The sequence below is a fragment of the Tachyglossus aculeatus genome, chromosome 1, assembly GCF_015852505.1.
Source record: "Tachyglossus aculeatus isolate mTacAcu1 chromosome 1, mTacAcu1.pri, whole genome shotgun sequence".
Taxonomy (NCBI): domain Eukaryota; kingdom Metazoa; phylum Chordata; class Mammalia; order Monotremata; family Tachyglossidae; genus Tachyglossus; species Tachyglossus aculeatus.
This window is the reverse complement of record NC_052066.1, coordinates 7,430,043-7,451,611: the sequence shown is the minus strand read 5'-3', so window position 1 is coordinate 7,451,611 and position 21,569 is coordinate 7,430,043. Positions and strand designations below refer to the sequence as shown.

Below are 21,569 nucleotides of genomic sequence, written 5' to 3'. Positions count from 1 at the left end.
CGCTTATTATAATGATGGCATTTTTTTTATGGCATTTGATCAATCAATCATATTTATTGAGCGCTTACTGTGTGCAGAGCACTGGACTGAGCGCTTGGGAAGTCCAAGTTAGCAACGTATAGAGGCGGTCCCTATCAATCAATCAATCAATCGTATTTATTGAGCGCTTACTGCGTGCAGAGCACTGGACTGAGCGCTTGGGAAGTCCAAGTTGGCAACATCTAGAGACGGTCCCTATCCATTCATTCATTCATTCATTCAGTCGTTTTTATTGAGCGCTTACTGTGTGCAGAGCACTGGACTAAGCGCTTGGGAGGTACAAATCGGCAACAGAGATGGTCCCTACCCAACAATGGGCTCACAGTCTAGAAGATAATTATGTTGGTATTTGTTAAGCGCTTATTATAACGATGGCATTTTTTTTGATGGCATTTGATCAATCAATCAATCAATCATTTATTGAGCACTTACTGTGTGCAGAGCACTGGACTGAGCGCTTGGGAAGTCCAAGTTGGCAACGTATAGAGGCGGTCCCTATCAATCAATCAATCAATCGTATTTATTGAGCGCTTACTGCATGCAGAGCACTGGACTGAGCGCTTGGGAAGTCCAAGTTGGCAACGTATAGAGATGGTCCCCATCAATTCATTCATTCATTCATTCAATTGTATTTATTGAGCGCTTACTGTGTGCAGAGCACAGTACTAAGCGCTTGGGAAGTACAAATCGGCAACAGAGATGGTCCCTACCGAACAATGGGCTCACAGTCTAGAAGATAATTATGTTGGTATTTGTTAAGCGCTTATTATAATGATGGCATTTTTTTTGATGGCATTTGATCAATCAATCAATCAATCATATTTATTGAGCGCTTCCTGTGTGCAGAGCACTGGACTGAGCGCTTGGGAAGTCCAAGTTGGCAACATCTAGAGACGGTCCCTATCAATCAATCAATTGTATTTATTGAGCGCTTACTGTGTGCAGAGCACTGGACTGAGCGCTTGGGAAGTCCAAGTTGGCAACATCTAGAGACGGTCCCTATCAATCAATCAATTGTATTTATTGAGCGCTTACTGTGTGCAGAGCACTGGACTGAGCACTTGGGAAGTCCAAGTTGGCAACATCTAGAGACGGTCCCTATCAATCAATCAATCACCCGTATTTATTGAGCGCTTACTGTGTGCAGAGCACTGGACTGAGCGTTTGGGAAGTCCAAGTTGGCAACATATAGAGACGGTCCCTATCAATCAATCAATCAATTGTATTTATTGAGCGCTTTCTGTGTGCAGAGCACTGGACTGAGCGCTTGGGAAGTCCAAGTTGGCAACGTATAGAGACGGTCCCTATCAATCAATCAATCAATCATATTTATTGAGCGCTTACTGTGTGCTGAGCACTGGACTGAGCGCTTGGGAAGTCCAAGTTGGCAACATCTAGAGACGGTCCCTATCAATCAATCAATCACCCGTATTTATTGAGCGCTTACTGTGTGCAGAGCACTGGACTGAGCGTTTGGGAAGTCCAAGTTGGCAACATATAGAGACGGTCCCTATCAATCAATCAATCAATTGTATTTATTGAGCGCTTTCTGTGTGCAGAGCACTGGACTGAGCGCTTGGGAAGTCCAAGTTGGCAACGTATAGAGACGGTCCCTATCAATCAATCAATCAATCATATTTATTGAGCGCTTACTGTGTGCTGAGCACTGGACTGAGCGCTTGGGAAGTCCAAGTTGGCAACATATAGAGACGGTCCCTATCAATCAATCAATCAGCCGTATTCATTGAGCGCTTACTGTGTGCAGAGCACTGGACTGAGCGCTTGGGAAGTCCAAGTTGGCAACATATAGAGACGGTTCCTATCAATCAATCAATCAATCGTATTTATTGAGCGCTTACTGTGTGCAGAGCACTGGACTGAGCACTTGGGAAGTCCAAGTCGGCAACATATAGAGACGGTCCCTATCAATCAATCATCAATCGTATTTATTGAGCGCTTACTGTGTGCAGAGCACTGGACTAAGCACTTGGGAAGTCCAAGTTGGCAACATATAGAGACGGTCCCTACCAATCAATCAATCGTATTTATTGAGCGCTTACTGTGTGCAGAGCACTGGACTGAGTGCTTGGGAAGTCCAAGTTGGCAACAGATAGAGATGGTCCCTATCAACCAATCAATCAATCATATTTATTGAGCACTTACTGTGTGCAGAACACTGGACGGAGCGCTTGGGAAGTCCAAGTTGGCAACGTATAGAGACGGTTCCTATCAATCAATCAATCGTATTTATTGAGCGCTTACTGTGTGCAGAGCACTGGACTGAGCGCTTGGGAAGTCCAAGTCGGCAACATATAGAGACGGTCCCTATCAATCAATCAATCAATTGTATTTGTTGAGCACTTACTCTGTGCAGAGCACTGGACTGAGCGCTCGGGAAGTCCAAGTTGGCAACGTATAGAGACGGTCCCTATCAATCAGTCAGCCGTATTTATTGAGCGCTTACTGTGTGCAGAGCACTGGACTGAGCGCTTGGGAAGTCCAAGTTGGCAACATATAGAGATGGTCCCTATCAATCAATCATCAATCGTATTTATTGAGCGCTTACTGTGTGCAGAGCACTGGACTAAGCGCTTGGGAAGTACAAGTTGGCAACATATAGAGACGGTCCCTATCAATCAATCATCAATCGTATTTATTGAGCGCTTACTTTGTGCAGAGCACTGGACTAAGCGCTTGGGAAGTCCAAGTTGGCAACATATAGAGACAGTCCCTATCAATCAATCGTATTTATTGAGCGCTTACTGTGTGCAGAGCACTGGACTAAGCCCTTGGGAAGTCCAAGTTGGCAACATATAGAGACGGTCTCTATCAATCAATCAATCAATCGTATTTATTGAGCGCTTACTGTGTGCGTGGGAAGTCCAAGTTGGCAATGTATAGAGACGGTCCCTATCAATCAATCAATTGTATTGAGCGCTTACTGTGTGCAGAGCACTGGACTGAGCGCTTGGGAAGGACAAGTTGGCAGCATATAGAGACGGTCCCTATCAATCAATCGTATTTATTGAGCGCTTACTGAGTGCAGAGCACTGGACTAAGCCCTTGGGAAGTCCAAGTTGGCAACATATAGAGATGGTCCCTATCAATCAATCAGTCGTATTTATTGAGCGCTTACTGTGTGTATGGGAAGTCCAAATTGGCAATGTATAGAGACGGTCTCTATCAATCAATCAATCAATTGTATTTATTGAGCACTTACTGTGTGCAGAGCACTGGACTGAGCACTTGGGAAGTCCAAGTTGGCAACATATAGAGACGGTCCCTATCAATCAATCAATCAATCATATTTATTGAGCGCTTACTGTGTGCAGAGCACTGGACTGAGCGCTTGGGAAGTCCAAGTTGGCAACATATAGAGACGGTCCCTATCAATCTATCAATCAGTCATATTTATTGAGCGCTTTCTGTGTGCAGAGCACTGGACTGAGCGCTTAGGAAGTCCAAGTTGGCAACGTACAGAGACGGTCCCTATCAATCAATCATTCAATCGTATTTATTGAGCACTTATTGTGTGCAGAGCACTGTACTAAGCGCTTGGGAAGTCCAAGTTGGCAACGCCTAGAGACGGTCCCCATCAATCAATCAATCAGCCGTATTTATTGAGCGCTTACTGTGTGCAGAGCACTGGACTGAGCGCTTGGGAAGTCCACGTTGGCAACATATAGAGACAGTCCCTACCCAACAGTGGGCTCACAGTCTAGGTGGGGAAAAGATCCCGGGCTTTGGAGTCAGAGGTCACGGGTTCGAATCCCTGCTCTGCCAACTGTCAGCTGGGTGACCTCGGGCAAGTCGCTTCACATAATAATAATAATGATGGCATTTGTTAAGCGCTTACTATGTGCAGAGCACTGTTCTAAGCGCGGTGGGGGGGGGGGATACAAGGTGATCAAGTTGTCCCACATGGGGCTCACAGTCTTAATCCCCATTTTACAGATGAGAGAACTGAGGTGCAGAGAAGTTAAGTGACTTGCCCAAGGTCACACAGCAGACATATGGGGGAGTTGGGATTCGAACCCATGACCTCTGACTCCAAAGCCCGGGCTCTTTCCACTGAGCCACGCTGCTTCTCACATCTCTGGGCCTCAGTTCCCTCATCTGGAAAATGGGGATTCAATCAATCAATCAGTCGTATTTATTGAGCGCTTACTGTGTGCAGAGCACTGTACTAAGCGCTTGGGAAGTACAAATTGGCAACATCTAGAGACAGTCCCTACCCAACAGCGGGCTCACAGTCTAGAAGGGGGAGACGGAGAACAAAACCAAACATATTAACAAAATAAAATAAATAGAATAGATATGTGCAAGTAAAATAAATAAATAAACAACAGAGTAATAAAAAATTAAAGACTGTGAGCCCCTGGTGGGACAACTTGATCACCTTGTGACCTCCGCGGCGCTTAGAACAGTGCTGTGCACATAGTAAGCGCTTAATAAATGCCATCATCATTATTATTAGTATTAGGGACCGTCTCTATCTGTTGCCGATTTGTCCTTCCCAAGCGCCTAGTCCAGCGCTCTGCACCCAGTCGAAGCTCAATAAATACGACTGGATGAATGAATGAAAGCGGCGGGGCCGGGATTAGAACCCGGGTCCTTCTGGCTTCCGGGCCCATGCTCTGTCCACTAGAGAAGCAGCGTGGCTCAGTGGGAAGAGCCCGGGCTTTGGAGTCGGAGGTCATGGGTTCGAATCCCAGCTCCGCCAACTGTCAGCTGGGTGATTTGGGGCAAGTCGCTTCACTTCTCTGGGCCTCAGTGACCTCATCTGGAAAATGGGGATTGACTGAGCCCCCCGTGGGACAACCTGATCACCTTGTAACCTCCCCAGCGCTTAGAACAGGGCTTTGCACATAGTAAGCGCTCAGAGAAGCAGCGCGGCTCAGTGGAAAGAGCCCGGGCTTTGGAGTCAGAGGTCATGGGTTTGAATCCTGGCTCTGCCACATGTCTGCTGTATGACCTTGGGCAAGTCCCTTAACTTCTCTGAGCCTCAGTTCCCTCATTTGTAAAATGGGGATTAAGACTGTGAGCCCCCAGTGAGACAACCTCATCACCTTGTATCCCCCCCAGCGCTTAGAACAGTGCTTTGCACATAGTAAGCACTTAACAAATGCCATCATTATTATTATTCTCTGAGCCTCAGTGACCTCTTCCATAAAATGGGGATGAAGACTGTGAGCCCCATGTGGGACAACCTGATGGCCTTGTGTCCCCCCCCGCAGCACTTAGAACAGTGCTTCACACGTAGTAAGCGCTTAACAAATGCTGTCATTATTAATCAATCAATCAATCAATCGTATTTATTGAATGCTTACTGTGTGCAGAGCACTGGACTAAGCGCTTGGGAAGTACAAGTTGGGATGAAGACTGTGAGTCCCCCGTGGGACAACCTGATCACCTTGTGTCCCCCCCCAGTGCTTAGAACAGTGCTTCGCACATAGTAAGCGCTTAACAAATGTCGTCATTATCAATCAGTCAATCATTTTTATAAATACGATTTATATTTATAAATATACGTATTTATACCTATTTATAAATGGTTTTTACTTATCGGATCGTATTTTCCTTCTAGACTGTGAGCCCGCTGTTGGGTAGGGACCGTCTCTATGTGTTGCCGACTCGTACTTCCCAAGTGCTTAGTCCAGTGCCCTGCACACAGTAAGCGCTCAATAAATACGATTGATTGATTGATTGATTGATTGAGCGCTTACTGTGTGCAGAGCACTGGACTGAGCACTTGGGAAGTCCAAGTTGGCAACATTATGATGATTATTATTATTATCCAGAGCACTGGACTAAGCGCTTGGGAAGTGCAAGTTGGCGACATTATTATTATTAGTATTATTATTATTATTGGACTGGGAGCCCACTGTTGGGTAGGGACTGTCTCTATATGTTGCCAACTTGTACTTCCCAAGTGCTTAGTCCAGTGCTCTGCACACAGTAAGAGCTCAATGAATATGATTGATTGATTGATAGATATTATTATTGTTATTATTATTATTATCATTATTATTATTATCATTATTATTATTAGACTGTGAGCCCACTGTTGGGTAGGGACTGTCTCTATATGTTGCCAACTTGGACTTCCCAAGCGCTTAGTCCAGTGCTCTGCACACAGTAAGCGCTCAATAAATCCGATTGACTGATGGATAGATATTATTATTATTATTATCATTATTATTATTATTATCATTATTATTATGATGATTATGATTAAGCTGTGAGCCCACTGTTGGGTAGGGACTGTCTCTAGATGTTGCCAACTTGGACTTCCCAAGCGCTTAGTCCAGTGCTTTGCACACAGTAAGCGCTCAATAAATATGATTGATTGATGGATAGATATTATTATTATTATTATATTATTATCATTATTATTATGATGATTATGATTAGCCTGTGAGCCCACTGTTGGGTAGGGACTGTCTCTATATGTTACCAACTTGTACTTCCCAAGTGCTTAGTCCAGTGCTCTGCACACAGTAAGCGCTCAATAAATATGATTGATTGATGGATAGATATTATTATTATTATTATTATCACTCAATAAATACGATTGATTGATGGATAGATATTATTATTATTATTATTATTATTATTAGCCTGTGAGCCCACTGTTGGGTAGGGACTGTCTCTATATGTTACCAACTTGTACTTCCCAAGTGCTTAGTCCAGTGCTCTGCACACAGTAAGTGCTCAATAAATACGATTGATTGATATTATTATTATTATTATTATTATTATTATTATTATTATTAATGCCCTCATCATCCTCATCACCTTCCAGGACTGGGCGGCCCAGCGCTGTACCATCTCCTACCGGGCCCCGGAACTGTTCTGCGTGCCGAGCCACTGCGTCGTCGACGAGCGCACCGACGTGTGGGTGAGGACCCCGGGCGGCCTGGGACCCCGACCCCCCCACCCCCCGAAGCCCCCTCTTTCATTCAGTCGTACTTACTGAGCGCCTACGCTGCGCAGAGCACTGGACTAAGCGCCTGGGACGTCCATCCCGCCAGCGGGCTCACGGGCTGGACGACCGCGGGACGCCGACGGCCGGGCGGGGGAAATGGGGCAGAGCCAAGGCGCCGCGTCCTCGGCGCTCAACTCCCAGTCGGTCGTACTTAGGGAGCGCTTCCCGCGTGCCGAGCACTGTACTGAGCGCTTAGGAGCGTGGCCTGTAATAATGGCACTCATTAAGCGCCTACTATCGTGGCTCGGTGGAAAGAGCCCGGGCTTTGGACTCGGAGGTCGTGGGTTCAAGCCCCGGCTCCGCCAGTGGTCAGCTGGGTGACTCTGCGCGAGTCACTTCACTTAGAACAGTGCTTGGCACGTAGTAAGCGCTTAATAAATGCCATTATTATTATTATTATCATTATCTGGGCCTCAGTGACCTCATCTGTCAAATGGGGATGAATTCTGTGAGCCCCCCTGTGGGACAACCTGATCACCTTGTAACCTCCCGAGCGCTTAGAACAGTGCTTTGCACGTAGTAAGTGCTTAATAAATGCCATCATCATTATTATTAGTAGTAGTAAGCGCTTAACAAATGCCATCATTATTATTAGTAGTAGTAAGCGCTTAATAAATGCCATCATTATTATTAGTATTAGGAAGCGCTTAACAAATGCCATCATTATTATTATTAGTAGTAAGCGCTTAGTAAATGCCATCATTATTATTATTAGTGAGCGCTTAACAAATGCCATTATTATTATTAGTAGTAGTAGTAAGCGCTTAATAAATGCCACCATCATTATTATTAGTAGTAGTAAGCGCTTAATAAATGCCATCTTTATTACTATTATCAGTAAGCGCTTAATAAATGCCATCATTATTATTATTAGTAGTAGTAGTAAGCGCTTAACAAATGCCACCATTTTTATTAGTAGTAGTAAGCGCTTAATAAATGCCATCATTATTATTATTATTATTAGTGAGCACTTAACAAATGCCATCATTATTATTATTAGTAAGCGCTTAACAAATGCCATCATATTATTATTATTAGTAAGCACTTAATAAATGCCATCATTATTATTTTTAGTAAGCACTTAACAAATGCCATCATTATTATTAGTAGTAAGCACTTGATAAATGCCATCATTATTATTATTATTAGTAGTAAGCGCTTAACAAATGCCATCATTATTATTAGTAGTAGTAGTAAGTGCTTAATAAATGCCATTATTATTATTAGTAGTAGTAGTAAGCGCTCAACAAACGCCATCATTATTAGAAGTAGTAGTAGTAAGCGCTTAATAAATGCCATTATTATTATTATTAGTAGTAGTAAGCGCTTAACAAATGCCATCATTATTATTAGTAGTAAGCGCTTAATAAATGCCATCATTATTATTATTAGTAGTAGTAAGCGCTTAACAAATGCCATTATTATTAGTAGTAAGCACTTAATAAATGCCATCATTATTATTATTAGTAGTAGTAAGCACTTAACAAATGCCATCATTATTATTAGTAGTAGTAAGCGCTTAATAAATGCAGTCATTATTATTAGTAGTAAGGGCTTAACAAATGCCATCATTATTATTATTAGTAGTAAGTGCTTAACAAATGCCATCATTATTATTATTATTGGTAAGCGCTTAACAAGTGCCATCATTATTATTATTATTATTATTACTATGTGCAAAGCACTGTTCTAAGCACTGGGGAGGTTACAAGGTGATCAGGTTGTCCCTCTGGGGGCTCCCCGTCTTCATCCCCATTTTCCAGATGAGGTCACTGAGGCCCAGAGAAATGAAGTGACTTGCCCAAGGTCACACAGCAGACTTGTGGTGGAGCCGGAATTCGAACCCGTGACCTCTGACTCCAAAGCCCGGGCTCTTCCCACTGAGCCGCGCTGCTTCTCTAGTGGACAGAGCATGGGCCCGGAAGCCAGAAGGACCCGGGTTCTAATCCCGGCTCCGCCACTTTCATTCATTCATCCAGTCGTAGTTATTGAGCATCGACTGCGTGCGGAGCACTGGACTAAGCGCTTGGGAAGGACAAATTGGCAACAGAGACGGTCCCTAATAATAATAATGAAGGCATTTATTAAGCGCTTACAGTAAAAAAAAAAATAATAATAATAATAATGATGACATTTGTTAAGCGCTTACTATGTGCCAAGCGCTGTTCTAAGTGCTGGGGAGGTTACAAGGTGATCAGGTTGTCCCACGGGGGCCTCACAATCTTCATCCCCATTTTCCAGATGAGGTCACTGAGGCCCAGAGAAATGAAGTGACTTGCCCAAGGTCACACAGCAGACTTGTGGTGGAGCCGGAATTCAAACCCGTGACCTCTGACTCCAAAGCCCGGGCTCTTCCCACTGAGCCACGCTGCTTCTCTAGTGGACAGAGCATGGGCCCGGAAGCCAGAAGGACCCGGGTTCTAATCCCGGCCCCGCCGCTTTCATTCATTCATCCAGTCGTAGTTATTGAGCATCGACTGCGTGCAGAGCGCTGGACTAAGCGCTTGGGAAGGACAAATCGGCAACAGAGACGGTCCCTAATAATAATAATAATGATGGCATTTATTAAGCGCTTACTACGTGCAGAGCACTGTTCTAAGCGCTGAGGAGGTCACAAGGTGATCAAGTTGTCCCACCGGGGGGCGCTCACAGGCTTTCATCCCCATTTTCCAGATGAGGGAACTGAGGCCCAGAGAAGTGACATAATAATAATGATGGTATTTATTAAGCGCTTACTATGTGCAAAGCACTGTTCTATGCGCTGGGGAGGTTACAAGGGGATCAGGTTGTCGCACAGGGGGCTCACAGTCTTCATCCCCATTTTCCAGATGAGGGAACTGAGGCCCAGAGAAGTGACTTTTAATAATAATGATGGTATTTTTTAAGCGCCTACTATGTGCAAAGCACTGTTCTAAGCGCCGGGGAGGTTACAAGGTGATCAGGTTGTCCCACAGGGGGCTCACAGTCTTAATCCCCATTTTCCAGATGAGGGAACTGAGGCCCAGAGAAGCGACCTGCCCAAAGTCACCCAGCTGACAAGTGGCGGAGCCGGGATTCGAACCCATGACCTCTGACTCCAAAGCCCGGGCTCTTCCCACTGAGCCACGCTGCTTCTCAAGTGGACAGAGCATGGGCCCGGAAGCCAGAAGGACCCGGGTTCTAATCCCGGCCCCGCCGCTTTCATTCATTCATCGAGTCGTATTTATTGAGCATTGACTGGGTGCAGAGCGCTGGACTAAGCGCTTGGGAAGGACAAATCGGCAACAGATAGAGACGGTCCCTAATACTAATAATAATGATGATGGCATTTATTAAGCGCTTACTACGTGCAGAGCACTGTTCTAAGCGCTGAGGAGGTCACAAGGTGATCAAGTTGTCCCACCGGGGGGCGCTCACAGGCTTTCATCCCCATTTTCCAGATGAGGGAACTGAGGCCCAGAGAAGTGACTTATAATAATAATGATGGCATTTATTAAGCGCTTACTATGCGCAAAGCACTGTTCTACGCGCTGGGGAGGTTACAAGGTGATCATGTTGTCCCACCGGGGGGCGCTCACAGGCTTTCATCCCCATTTTCGAGATGAGGGAACTGAGGCCCAGAGAAGTGACTTATAATAATAATGATGGCATTTATTAAGCGCTTACTATGTGCAAAGCACTGTTCTACGCGCTGGGGAGGTTACAAGGTGATCAGGTTGTCCCACGGGGGCTCACAGTCTTAATCCCCATTTTCCAGATGAGGGAACTGAGGCCCAGAGAAGTGACTTATAATAATAATGATGGTATTTTTGAAGCGCTTACTATGTGCAAAGCACTGTTCTACGCGCTGGGGAGGTTACAAGGGGATCAGGTTGTCCCACAGGGGGCTCACAGTCTTAATCCCCATTTTCCAGATGAGGGAACTGAGGCCCAGAGAAGTGACTTGCCCAAAGCCACCCAGCTGACGGTTGGCGGAGCCGGGATTTGAACCCACGACCTCGGACTCCAAAGCCCGGGCTCTTTCCACCGAGCCACGCTGCTTCTCTACCCAACAACTTGTCTGCTGGGGGACCTTGGGCAAGTTGCTTCCCGTCTCTGGGCCTCCATCGGGTTGGACCACAGTCCCTGTCCCACGGGGGGGCTCACAGTCTCCATCCCCATTTTACAGATCAATCAATCAATCAGTCGTATTTATTCATTCATTCAATCGTACTTATTGAGCGCTTACTGTGTGCAGAGCACTGTACTGAGCGCTTGGGAAGGACAAATCGGCAACAGGTAGAGACGGTCCCTACCCAACAGTGGGTTCACAGTCTAGAAGGGGGAGACAGAGAACAAAACAAAACATATTAACGAAATAAAATAAATAGAATAAACATGTACAAATAAAATAAGTAAATAAAGAGTAATATAAGATAGATAGATAGATAAATAAATAAATAGATAAATAAATAGATAAATAAATAAAAAGAAAGAAAGAAAGAAGAAAGAAAGAAAGAAAGAAGAAAGAAGGAAGGAACCAAGAAAACAAGAAAGCAAACAAGAAAGCAAGAAAGAGCAAGAAAACAAGAAAGAAAGCAAGAAAGAAAGAAAGCAAGAAAGAAAGCAAGAAAGAAAGCAAGAAAGAAAGCAAGCAAGAAAGAAAGCAAGCAAGTAAGAAAGCAAGCAAGAAAGCAAGAAAGCAAGAAAGAGCAAGAAAACAAGAAAGAAAGCAAGCAAGAAAGAAATAAAGCAAGAAAGAAAGCAAGAAAGAAAGAAAGCAAGAAAGAAAGAAAGCAAGAAAGAAAGCAAGAAAGCAAGCAAGAAAGCAAGCAAGAAAGAAAGCAAGCAAGTAAGAAAGCAAGCAAGCAAGCAAGCAAGCAAGCAAGCAAGAAAGCAAGCAAGAAAGAAAGCAAGAAAGAAAGCAAGAAAGAGAGCAAGAAAGCAAGAAAGCAAGAAAACAAGAAAGAAAGCAAGAAAGAAATAAAGAAAGAAAGCAAGAAAGAGCAAGAAAGCAAGAAAGAAAGCAAGCAAGAAAGCAAGCAAGAAAGCAAGCAAGAAAGCAAGAAAGAAAGAAAGCAAGAAAGAAAGAAAGAAAGAAAGAAAGAAAGAAAGCAAGCAAGAAAGAAAGAAAGCAAGAAAGAAAGCAAGCAAGCAAGCAAGCAAGAAAACAAGAAAGAAAGCAAGAAAGCAAGCAAGCAAGCAAGAAAGAAAGCAAGCAAAAAGAAAGAAAGCAAGAAAGAAAGCAAGCAAGAAAACAAGAAAGAAAGCAAGAAAGAAAGAAAAAGAAAGAAAGAAAGAAAGCAAGCAAGCAAGAAAGAAAGAAAGAAAACAAGAAAGCAAGAAAGCAAGCAAGCAAGCAAGCAAGAAAGAAAGAAAGAAAGAAAGAAAGAAAGAAAAAGAAAGAAAGAAAGAAAAAGAAAAGTAATACACATGGTAAGAGCCCGCTGCGGGACGAGGCCTTCGTCCAACCCGATCTCCTTGGGAGCCCCCCCGGCGTTCATTCATTCATTCAATGGCATTTATTGAGCGCTTCCTGTGGGCGGAGCACTGGACTAAGCGCTTGGGAAGTACAAGTTGGCAACATCTAGAGACGGTCCCTCCCCGACAGCGGGCTCACGGCCTAGAAGGTAACTGAGGCACAAATAAGTTCAGTGACTTGCCAGCTGAGGAAACTGAGGCCCAGAGAAGCGAAGTGACTTGGCCAAGGTCACCCAGCTGACAAGGGGCGGAGCCGGAATTCGAACCCACGACCTCTGGCTCCAATGCTCTTTCCACGGAGCCACGCTGCTTCCCTTATTGAGCGCTTACCGTGTGCCAAGCACTGTACTAAGCGCTTATTATCATTACCCCAGCGCTTAGAAGAGTGCTTGGCCCAGAGTAAGCGCTTAATGAATATCACAATTATTAGTCCTTCATTGAATCTTATTTATTCATTCATTCATTCAATCTTATTTATTGAGCGCTTACTGTGTGCAGAGCACTGGACTAAGCGCTTGGGAAGGACAAGTTGGCAACAAGCACTGTACTAAGCGCTTATTATCATTACCCCAGCGCTTAGAACAGTGCTCAGCTCAGAGTAAGCCCACAAATGCCACAATTATTGTTCATTCATTCAATCGTATTTATTGAGCGCTTACCGTGTGCCAAGCACTGTACTAAGCGCTTATTATTATTATTACCCCAGTGCTTAGAACGGTGCTCGGCTCAGAGTAAGCCCATAAATGCCACAATTATTGTTCATTCATTCATTCAGTCGTATTTATTGAGCGCTTACTGTGTGCCAAGCACTGTACTAAGCGCTTATTATCATTACCCCAGCGCATAGAACGGTGCTCGGCTCAGAGTAAGCACACAAATGCCACAATTATTGTTCATTCATTCAATCGTATTTATTGAGCGCTTACCGTGTGCCAAGCACTGTACTAAGCGCTTATTATTATTACCCCAGCGCTTAGAACGGTGCTTGGCTCAGAGTAAGCACATAAATACCATAATTATTATTCATTCATTCAGTTGTATTTATTGAGCGCTTACCGTGTGCCAAGCACTGTACTAAGCGCTTATTATTATTACCCCAGCGCTTAGAACAGTGCTTGGCCCAGAGTAAGCGCTTAACGAATATCACAATTATTAGTCCTTCATTGAATCGTATTTATTCATTCATTCATTCAGACGTATTTATTGAGCGCTTACTGTGTGCAGAGCACTGGACTAAGCGCTTGGGAAGGACAAGTTGGCAACAAGCACTGTACTAAGCGCTTATTATCATTACCCCAGCGCTTAGAACGGTGCTCGGCTCAGAGTAAGCCCACAAATGCCACAATTATTGTTCATTCATTCAATCGTATTTATTGAGCGCTTACCACGTGCCAAGCACTGTACTAAGCGCTTATTATTATTACCCCAGCGCTTAGAACAGTGCTTGGCCCAGAGTAAGCGCTTAATGAATATCACAATTATTAGTCCTTCATTGAATCGTATTTATTCATTCACTCATTCAGTCGTATTTATTGAGCGCTTACTGTGTGCAGAGCACTGGACTAAGCCCTTGGGAAGGACAAGTTGGCAACAAGCACTATACTAAGCGCTTATTATCATTACCCCAGCGCTTAGAACGGTGCTCGGCTCAGAGTAAGCACACAAATGCCACAATTATTGTTCATTCATTCAATCGTATTTATTGAGCGCTTACCGTGTGCCACGCACTATACTAAGCGCTTATTATTATTACCCCAGCGGTTAGAACGGTGCTCGGCTCAGAGTAAGCCCACAAATGCCACAATTATTGTTCATTCATTCAATCGTATTTATTGAGCGCTTACCGTGTGCCAAGCACTGTACTAAGCGCTTATTATTACCCCAGCGCTTAGAACGGTGCTCGGCTCAGAGTAAGCACACAAATACCGCAATTATTGTTCATTCATTCAATCGTATTTATTGAGCGCTTACCTTGTGCCTCGCACTGTACTAAGCGCTTATTATTATTACCCCAGCGCTTAGAATGGTGCTCGGCTCAGAGTAAGCACACAAATGCCACAATTATTGTTCATTCATTCAGTTGTATTTATTGAGCGCTTACTGTGTGCCAAGCACTGTACTAAGCACTTATTATTATTACCGCAGCACTTAGAACAGTGCTCGGCTCAGAGTAAGCCCACAAATGCCACAATTATTGTTCATTCATTCAGTCGTATTTATTGAGCGCTTACCGTGTGCCAAGCACTGTACTAAGCACTTATTATTATTATTACCCCAGCGCTTAGAACGGTGCTCGGCTCAGAGTAAGCCCATAAATGCCACAATTATTGTTCATTCATTCGTTCAGTCGTATTTATTGAGCACTTACTATGTGCCAAGCACTGTACTAAGCACTTATTATTATCACCCCAGCGCTTAGAACAGTGCTCGGCTCAGAGTAAGCACATAAATGCCACAGTTATTGTTCATTCATTCAATCGTATTTATTGAGCGCTTACCGTGTGCGAAGCACTGTACTAAGCACTTATTATTATTACCCCAGTGCATAGAACGGTGCTCAGCCTCAGAGTAAGCACACAAATGCCTCAATTATTGTTCATTCATTCAATCGTATTTATTGAGCGCTTACCGTGTGCCACGCACTGTACTAAGCACTTATTATTATTACGCCAGTGGTTAGAACGGTGCTCGGCTCAGAGTAAGCACACAAATGCCACAATTATTGTTCATTCATTCAATCGTATTTATTGAGCGCTTACCGTGTGCCAAGCACTGTACTAAGCGCTTATTATTATTATTACCCCAGCGCTTAGAACGGTGCTCGGCTCAGAGTAAGCACACAAATGCCACAATTATTGTTCATTCGTTCAATCGTATTTATTGAGCGCTTACCGTGTGCCAAGCACTGTACTAAGCGCTTATTATGATCACCCCAGCGCTTAGAATGGTGCTTGGCCCAGAGTAAGCACACAAATACCACAATTATTGTTCATTCATTCAGTCATATTTATTGAGCGCTTACTGTCTGACAATCACTGCATGGCTCAGTGGAAAGGGCCCGGGCTTTGGAGTCAGAGGTCATGGGTTCGAATCCCAGCTCTGCCAACTGTCAGCTGGGTGACTTTGGGCAAGTCACTTCACTTCTCTGGGCCTCAGTTCCCTCATCTGTAAAATGGGGATGAAGACTGGGAGCCCCCCGTGGGACAACCTGATCACCCTGTAACCTCCCCAGCGCTTAGAACAGTGCTTTGCACATAGTAAGCACTTAGCAAATACCATTATTATTATTATTATTGTTATGGGTTCAAATCCTGGCTCTGCCAATTGTCAGCTGGGTGACTTTGGGTAAGTCACTTCACTTCTCTGGGCCTCAGTTCCCTCATCTGTAAAATGGGGATTAAGACTGTGAGCCCCCCGTGGGACAACCTGATCACCCTGTAACCTCCCCGGTGCTTAGAACAGGGCTTTGCACATAGTAAGCGCTTAACAAATACCATCATTATTATTATTATTATGGGTTCAAATCCTGGCTCCGCCAATTGTCAGCTGGGTGACTTTGGGCAAGTCACTTCACTTCACTGGGCCTCAGTGACCTCATCTGGAAAATGGGGATGAAGACTGTGAGCTCCCCGTGTGACAACTTCTACTTCCCAAGCGCTTAGTCCAGTGCTCTGCACACAGTAAGCGCTCAATAAATACGATTGAATGAATGAATGACAACCTGATCACCTTGTAACCTCCCCAGCGCTTAGAACAGTGCTTTGCACATAGTAAGCGCTTAATAAATGCCATCATTACTATTATTATTACCCCAGTGCTTAGAACAGTGCTTGGCCCAGAGTAAGCGCTTAAGAAGTACCATCATTAAGGCAAGTCACTTAACTTCCCTGAGCCTCAGTTCCCTCAGCTGTAAAATGGGGATTAAGACTGTGAGCCCCACATGGGACGATCTCATCACCTTGTATCCCCCCCAGCGCTTAGAACAGTGCTTTGCACATAGTAAGCGCTTAACAAATACCATCATTATTATTATTATTATCATTAGTATGACTCGTCCTGGGCAGGGAATGTCACCGCCTATTGTTCTGTTGTAATAATAATAATAATGATGGCATCTGTTAAGCGCTTACTATGTGCCAAGCACTGTTCTAAGCGCTGGGGAGGTTACAAGGTGATCAGGTTGTCCCCCGTGGGGCTCACAGTCTAATCCCCATTTTCCAGATGAGGTAGCTGAGGCCCAGAGAAGTTGTGACTTCCCCAATCAATCAATCAGTCAATCAATCGTATTTATTGAGCACGTACTGTGTGCAGAGCACTGGACTAAGCGCTTGGGAAGTCCAAGTTGGCAACATATAGAGACGGTCCCTACCCGACAGTGGGCTCACAATCTAGAAGACTTCATCCAGTCGTATTTACGGAGCGCTTACCGCTGTAAGTCTAAGCGCTCAATAAATATGATTGATAGGGACTGTCTCTATACGTTGCCAACTTGGAATTCCCAAGTGCTTAGTACAGTGCTCCACACACAGTAAGCGCTCAATAAATACAATTGATTGATAGGGACCGTCTCTATATGTTGCCAGCTTGGACTTCCCAAGCGCTTAGTCCAGTGCTCTGTACACAGTAAGCGCTCAATAAATACGATTGACTGATTGATTGATAGGGACCATCTCTATATGTTGCCAACTTGGACTTCCCAAGCGCTTAGTCCAGTGTTCTGCACACAGTAAGCGCTCAGTAAATACGATTGATTGATAGGGACCGTCTCTAGATGTTGCCAACTTGGACTTCCCAAGCGCTTAGTCCAGTGCTCTGCACACAGTAAGCACTCAATAAATACGATTGATTGATAGAGCCTGTCTCTCTATGTTGCCAACTTGTACTTCCCAAGCGCTCAGTCCAGTGCTCTGCACACAGTAAGGGCTCAATAAATACGATTGATTGATTGATTGATAGGGACCGTCTCTATATGTTGCCAACTTGTACTTCCCAAGCCCTTAGTCCAGTGCTCTGCACACAGTAAGCGCTCAATAAATACGATTGTTTGATGATTGATTGATAGGGACCGTCTCTATGTGTTGCCGACTTGTACTTCCCAAGCACTTAGTCCAGTGCTCTGCACACAGTAAACGCTCAATAAATATGATTGATTGATCGATAGGGACCATCTCTATACATTGCCAACTTGGACTTCCCAAGTGCTTAGTCCAGTGCTCTGCACACAGTAAGCACTCAATAAATACGATTGATTGATCGATAGGGACCGTCTCTATATGTTGCCAACTTGGACTTCCCAAGCGCATAGTCTGGTGCTGTGCGCACAGTAAGCGCTCAATAAATACGATTGATTGATGATTGATTGATAGGGACCGTCTCTATACGTTGCCAACTTGGACTTCCCAAGCGCTCAGTCCGGTGCTCTGCGCGCAGTAAGCGCTCGATAAATACTATTGATCGATAGGGACCGTCTCTATATGTTGCCAACTTGGACTTCCCAAGTGCTTAGTCTGGTGCTCTGCGCACAGTAAGCGCTCAATAAATATGATTGTTTGGTGATTGATTGATAGGGACCGTCTCTATGTGTTGCCAACTTGCACTTCCCAGGCGCTCAGTCCAGTGCTCTGCACACAGTAAGCGCTCAATAAATACGACTGATTGATTGATAGGGACTGCCTATATGTTGCCAACTTGGACTTCCCAAGCGCTCAGTCCGGTGCTCTGCGCGCAGTAAGCGCTCAATAAATACGACTGATTGACCGAGTAGTACCAGACACGTCCCCGGCCCCCTGCGAGCTGACGGTGTGGAGGACCCCCCCCCCCAAGGTGGAAGGGTGGGGGGGATGTGGAGGACCCCCCCCCGGGGGGGACTGGGGGTTGGGGGGGGGACGGTTCTCCCGTGTCTGAGGCGGCCCCGCTCCCCGCCCGGGCCCCGGGAAGACGTGACGGGGGGCGCGGCGGCGGCGGGGGCGTCCGCCCAGTCCCTAGGCTGCGTCCTGTACGCCATGATGTTCGGCGAAGGCCCCTTCGACCCCGTGTTCCAGAAGGGCGACAGCGTGGCCCTGGCCGTGCAGAGCCCGCTCGACGTCCCCCAGGTGCCCAGGTGAGCCGCGGGCCACGGGGGGGATCATCATCATCATCATCATCAATCGTATTTATTGAGCGCTTACTATGTGCGGAGCACTGGACTAAGCGCTTGGGAAGTACAAATTGGCAACATCTAGAGACAGTCCCTACCCAACAGTGGGCTCACAGTCTAAAAGGGGGAGACAGAGAACAAAACCAAACGTACTAACAAAATAAAATAAATAGAATAGATATGTACAAATAAATTAGAGTAAAAAAATATGTACATACATATATCCAGGTGCTGTGGGGAAGGGAAGGAGGTAAGATGGGGGGATGGAGAGGGGGACGAGGGGGAGAGGAAGGAAGGGGCTGAGTGTGGGAAGGCCTCCTGGAGGAGGTGAGCTCTCAGCAGGGCCTTGAAGGGAGGAAGAGAGCTAGCTTGGCAGAGGGGCAGGGATTGGGGGCTTTCCAGGCCCCGGGGAGGACGGGGGCTGGGGGTCGATGGTGGGACAGGTGAGAGAACGAGGCCTAATGGGGAGGAGATTAGCGGCGGAGGAGCGGAGGGTGCGGGCTGCGATGGAGAAGGAGAGAAGGGAGGAGAGGTAGGAGGGGGCCAGGGGATGGATGGATGGATGGATGGACAGCCTGGAAGCCCAGAGGGAGGAGTTGCTGCCTGATGCGCAGATCATCATCATCATCAATCGTATTTATTGAGCGCTTACTATGTGCAGAGCACTGGACTAAGCGCTTGGGAAGTACAAATTGGCAACATCTAGAGACAGTCCCTACCCAGCAGTGGGCTCACAGTCTAAAAGGGGGAGGCAGAGGACAAAACCAAACGTACTGACAAAATAAAATAAATAGAATAGATATGTACAAATAGAGTAAAAAATATGTACAAACATATATACAGGTGCTGTGGGGAAGGGAAGGAGGTAAGATGGGGGGATGGAGAGGGGGACGAGGGGGAGAGGAAGGAAGGGGCTGAGTGTGGGAAGGCCTCCTGGAGGAGGTGAGCTCTCAGCAGGGCCTTGAAGGGAGGAAGAGAGCCAGCTTGGCGGATGTTGGGAGGGAGGGCATTCCAGGCCCGGGGGATGATGTGGGCCGGGGGTCGATGGCGGGACAGGCGAGAACGAGGTACAGTGAGGAGATTAGCGGCGGAGGAGCGGAGGGTGCGGGCTGGGCTGTAAAAGGAGAGAAGGGAGGTGAGGGAGGAGGGGGCCAGGGGATGGACAGCCTGGAAGCCCAGGGTGAGGAGTTTCTGCCTGATGCGCAGATTGATTGGGAGCCGCCGGAGATTTTTGAGGAGGGGAGTGATAGGCCCAGAGCGTTTCTGGACAAAGATAATCCGGGCAGCAGCATGAAGTATGGATTGAAGTGGAGAGAGACACGAGGATGGGAGATCAGAGAGAAGGCTGATGCAGTAGTCCGGACGGGACAGGATGACAGCTTGAATGAGCAGGGGAGCGGTTGGGATGGAGAGGAAAGGGCGGATCATGGCAACGTTGCGGAGCTGAGACCGGCAGGTTTTGGTGACGGCTTGGATGGGAGGGGAGAATGAGAGAGCGGAGTGGGGGATGGGGGAGACGCCCCCCCGGCTCCGGCCCGCCTCAACCGTCCGTCCGTCCCGCAGGTACTCGCCGCCCCTGCGCCGGCTGCTGTCGTCCATGCTGACGGTGGACCCCCAGGCCCGGCCCCACGTGCGGCCCCTCCTCAGCCAGCTGGAGGCCCTGCAGCCCCCCGCTTCGGGCCAGAGCACCACCCCCATCTGACGGGGGAGGCCACCCCATCACCCCACCCACCCGGCGTCCAGTAAAGTCTGTTTTACACTTGCCCGGCTGGTTTTCCTGCGGCACCCGCTTGGCCCCGGGGCCCCGGGGTGGGGACCGAAACAGGCCCCAACAGCGCCGAGGGAACCGGGGAGGGGGACGGGGGGGAGGAGAAGCGGCGTGGTGGAAAGAGCCCGGGCTTTGGAGTCGGAGGCTGTGGGTTCAAATCCCGGCGCCGCCCGTTGGGCAGGGTTCTCTGGGCCTCAGTTGCCGCATCTGGAAAGTGGGAATGGACTGCGAGCCCCCCTCCGTGAGGCAGCCTGATCACCGTGTAACCTCCCCGGCACTTAGCTTTGGGCAAGTCGCTTCACTTCTCTGGGCCTCAGTTACCGCATCTGTAAAGTGGGAATTGACTCTCAGCCCCCCCATGAGATTGTCAGTCGCTTCACTTCTCTGGGCCTCAGTTACCGCATCTGTAAAGTGGGAATGGACTGCGAGCCCCCCCCACCGTGAGGCAGCCTCTGAGCCCCACCATGAGACTGCCAGTCGCTTCACTGCTCTGTGCCTCAATCAATCAATCAATCAATCGTATTTATTGAGCGCTTACTATGTGCAGAGCACTGTACTAAGCGCTTGGGAAGTACAAATTGGCATCACATAGAGACAGTCCCTACCCGATAGTGGGCTCACAGTCTAAAAGGGGGAGACAGAGAACAGAACCAAACATACCAACAAAATAAAACAAGTAGGATAGAAATGTACAAGTAAAATGAATAAATAAATAAATAAACAGAGTAATAAATATGTACAACCATATATACATATATACAGGTGCTGTGGGGAGGGGAAGGCGGTAAGGCGGGGGGGATGGAGGGGGGAGAGGGAGAGGAAGGAGGGGCTCAGTCTGGGAAAGCCTCCTGGAGGAGGTGAGCTCTCAGCAGGGCCTTGAAGGGAGGAAGAGAGCTAGCTTGGCGGATGGGCAGAGGGAGGGCATTCCAGGCCCGGGGGATGACGTGGGCCGGGGGTCGATGGCGGGACAGGCGAGAGCGAGGTACAGTGAGGAGATTAGTGGTGGAGGAGCGGAGGGGTGCGGGCTGGGCTGGAGAAGGAGAGAAGGGAGGTGAGGTAGGAGGGGGCGAGGTGATGGAGAGCCTTGAAGCCCAGGGTGAGGAGTTTCTGCCTGATGCGCAGATTGATCGGTAGCCATTGGAGGTTTTTGAGGAGGGGAGTGATATGTCCAGAGCGTTTCTGGACAAAGATAATCCGGG

At 46.8% G+C, this 21,569-nt stretch overlaps 1 protein-coding gene across 3 annotated transcripts in view; it reads left to right on the top strand.

The window, feature by feature from the left end:
* STK16 (serine/threonine kinase 16) overlaps window positions 1-20,364 on the top strand; it is a 37,261-nt gene extending 16,897 nt beyond the window's left edge. Inside the window, exons 5-7 of one of the 3 annotated variants that reach the window (XM_038746817.1) lie at window positions 6,845-6,940; window positions 18,445-18,566; window positions 20,166-20,364. In XM_038746817.1, the coding sequence (XP_038602745.1) occupies window positions 6,845-6,940; window positions 18,445-18,566; window positions 20,166-20,304 (357 nt within the window). In that variant the 3' untranslated portion in view covers window positions 20,305-20,364. The remainder of the gene's footprint in view (window positions 1-6,844; window positions 6,941-18,444; window positions 18,567-20,165) is intronic. The other 2 variants (XM_038746836.1, XM_038746826.1) reach the window with 2 other exon arrangements.
* The last annotated feature ends 1,205 nt before the right edge of the window (window positions 20,365-21,569 follow it).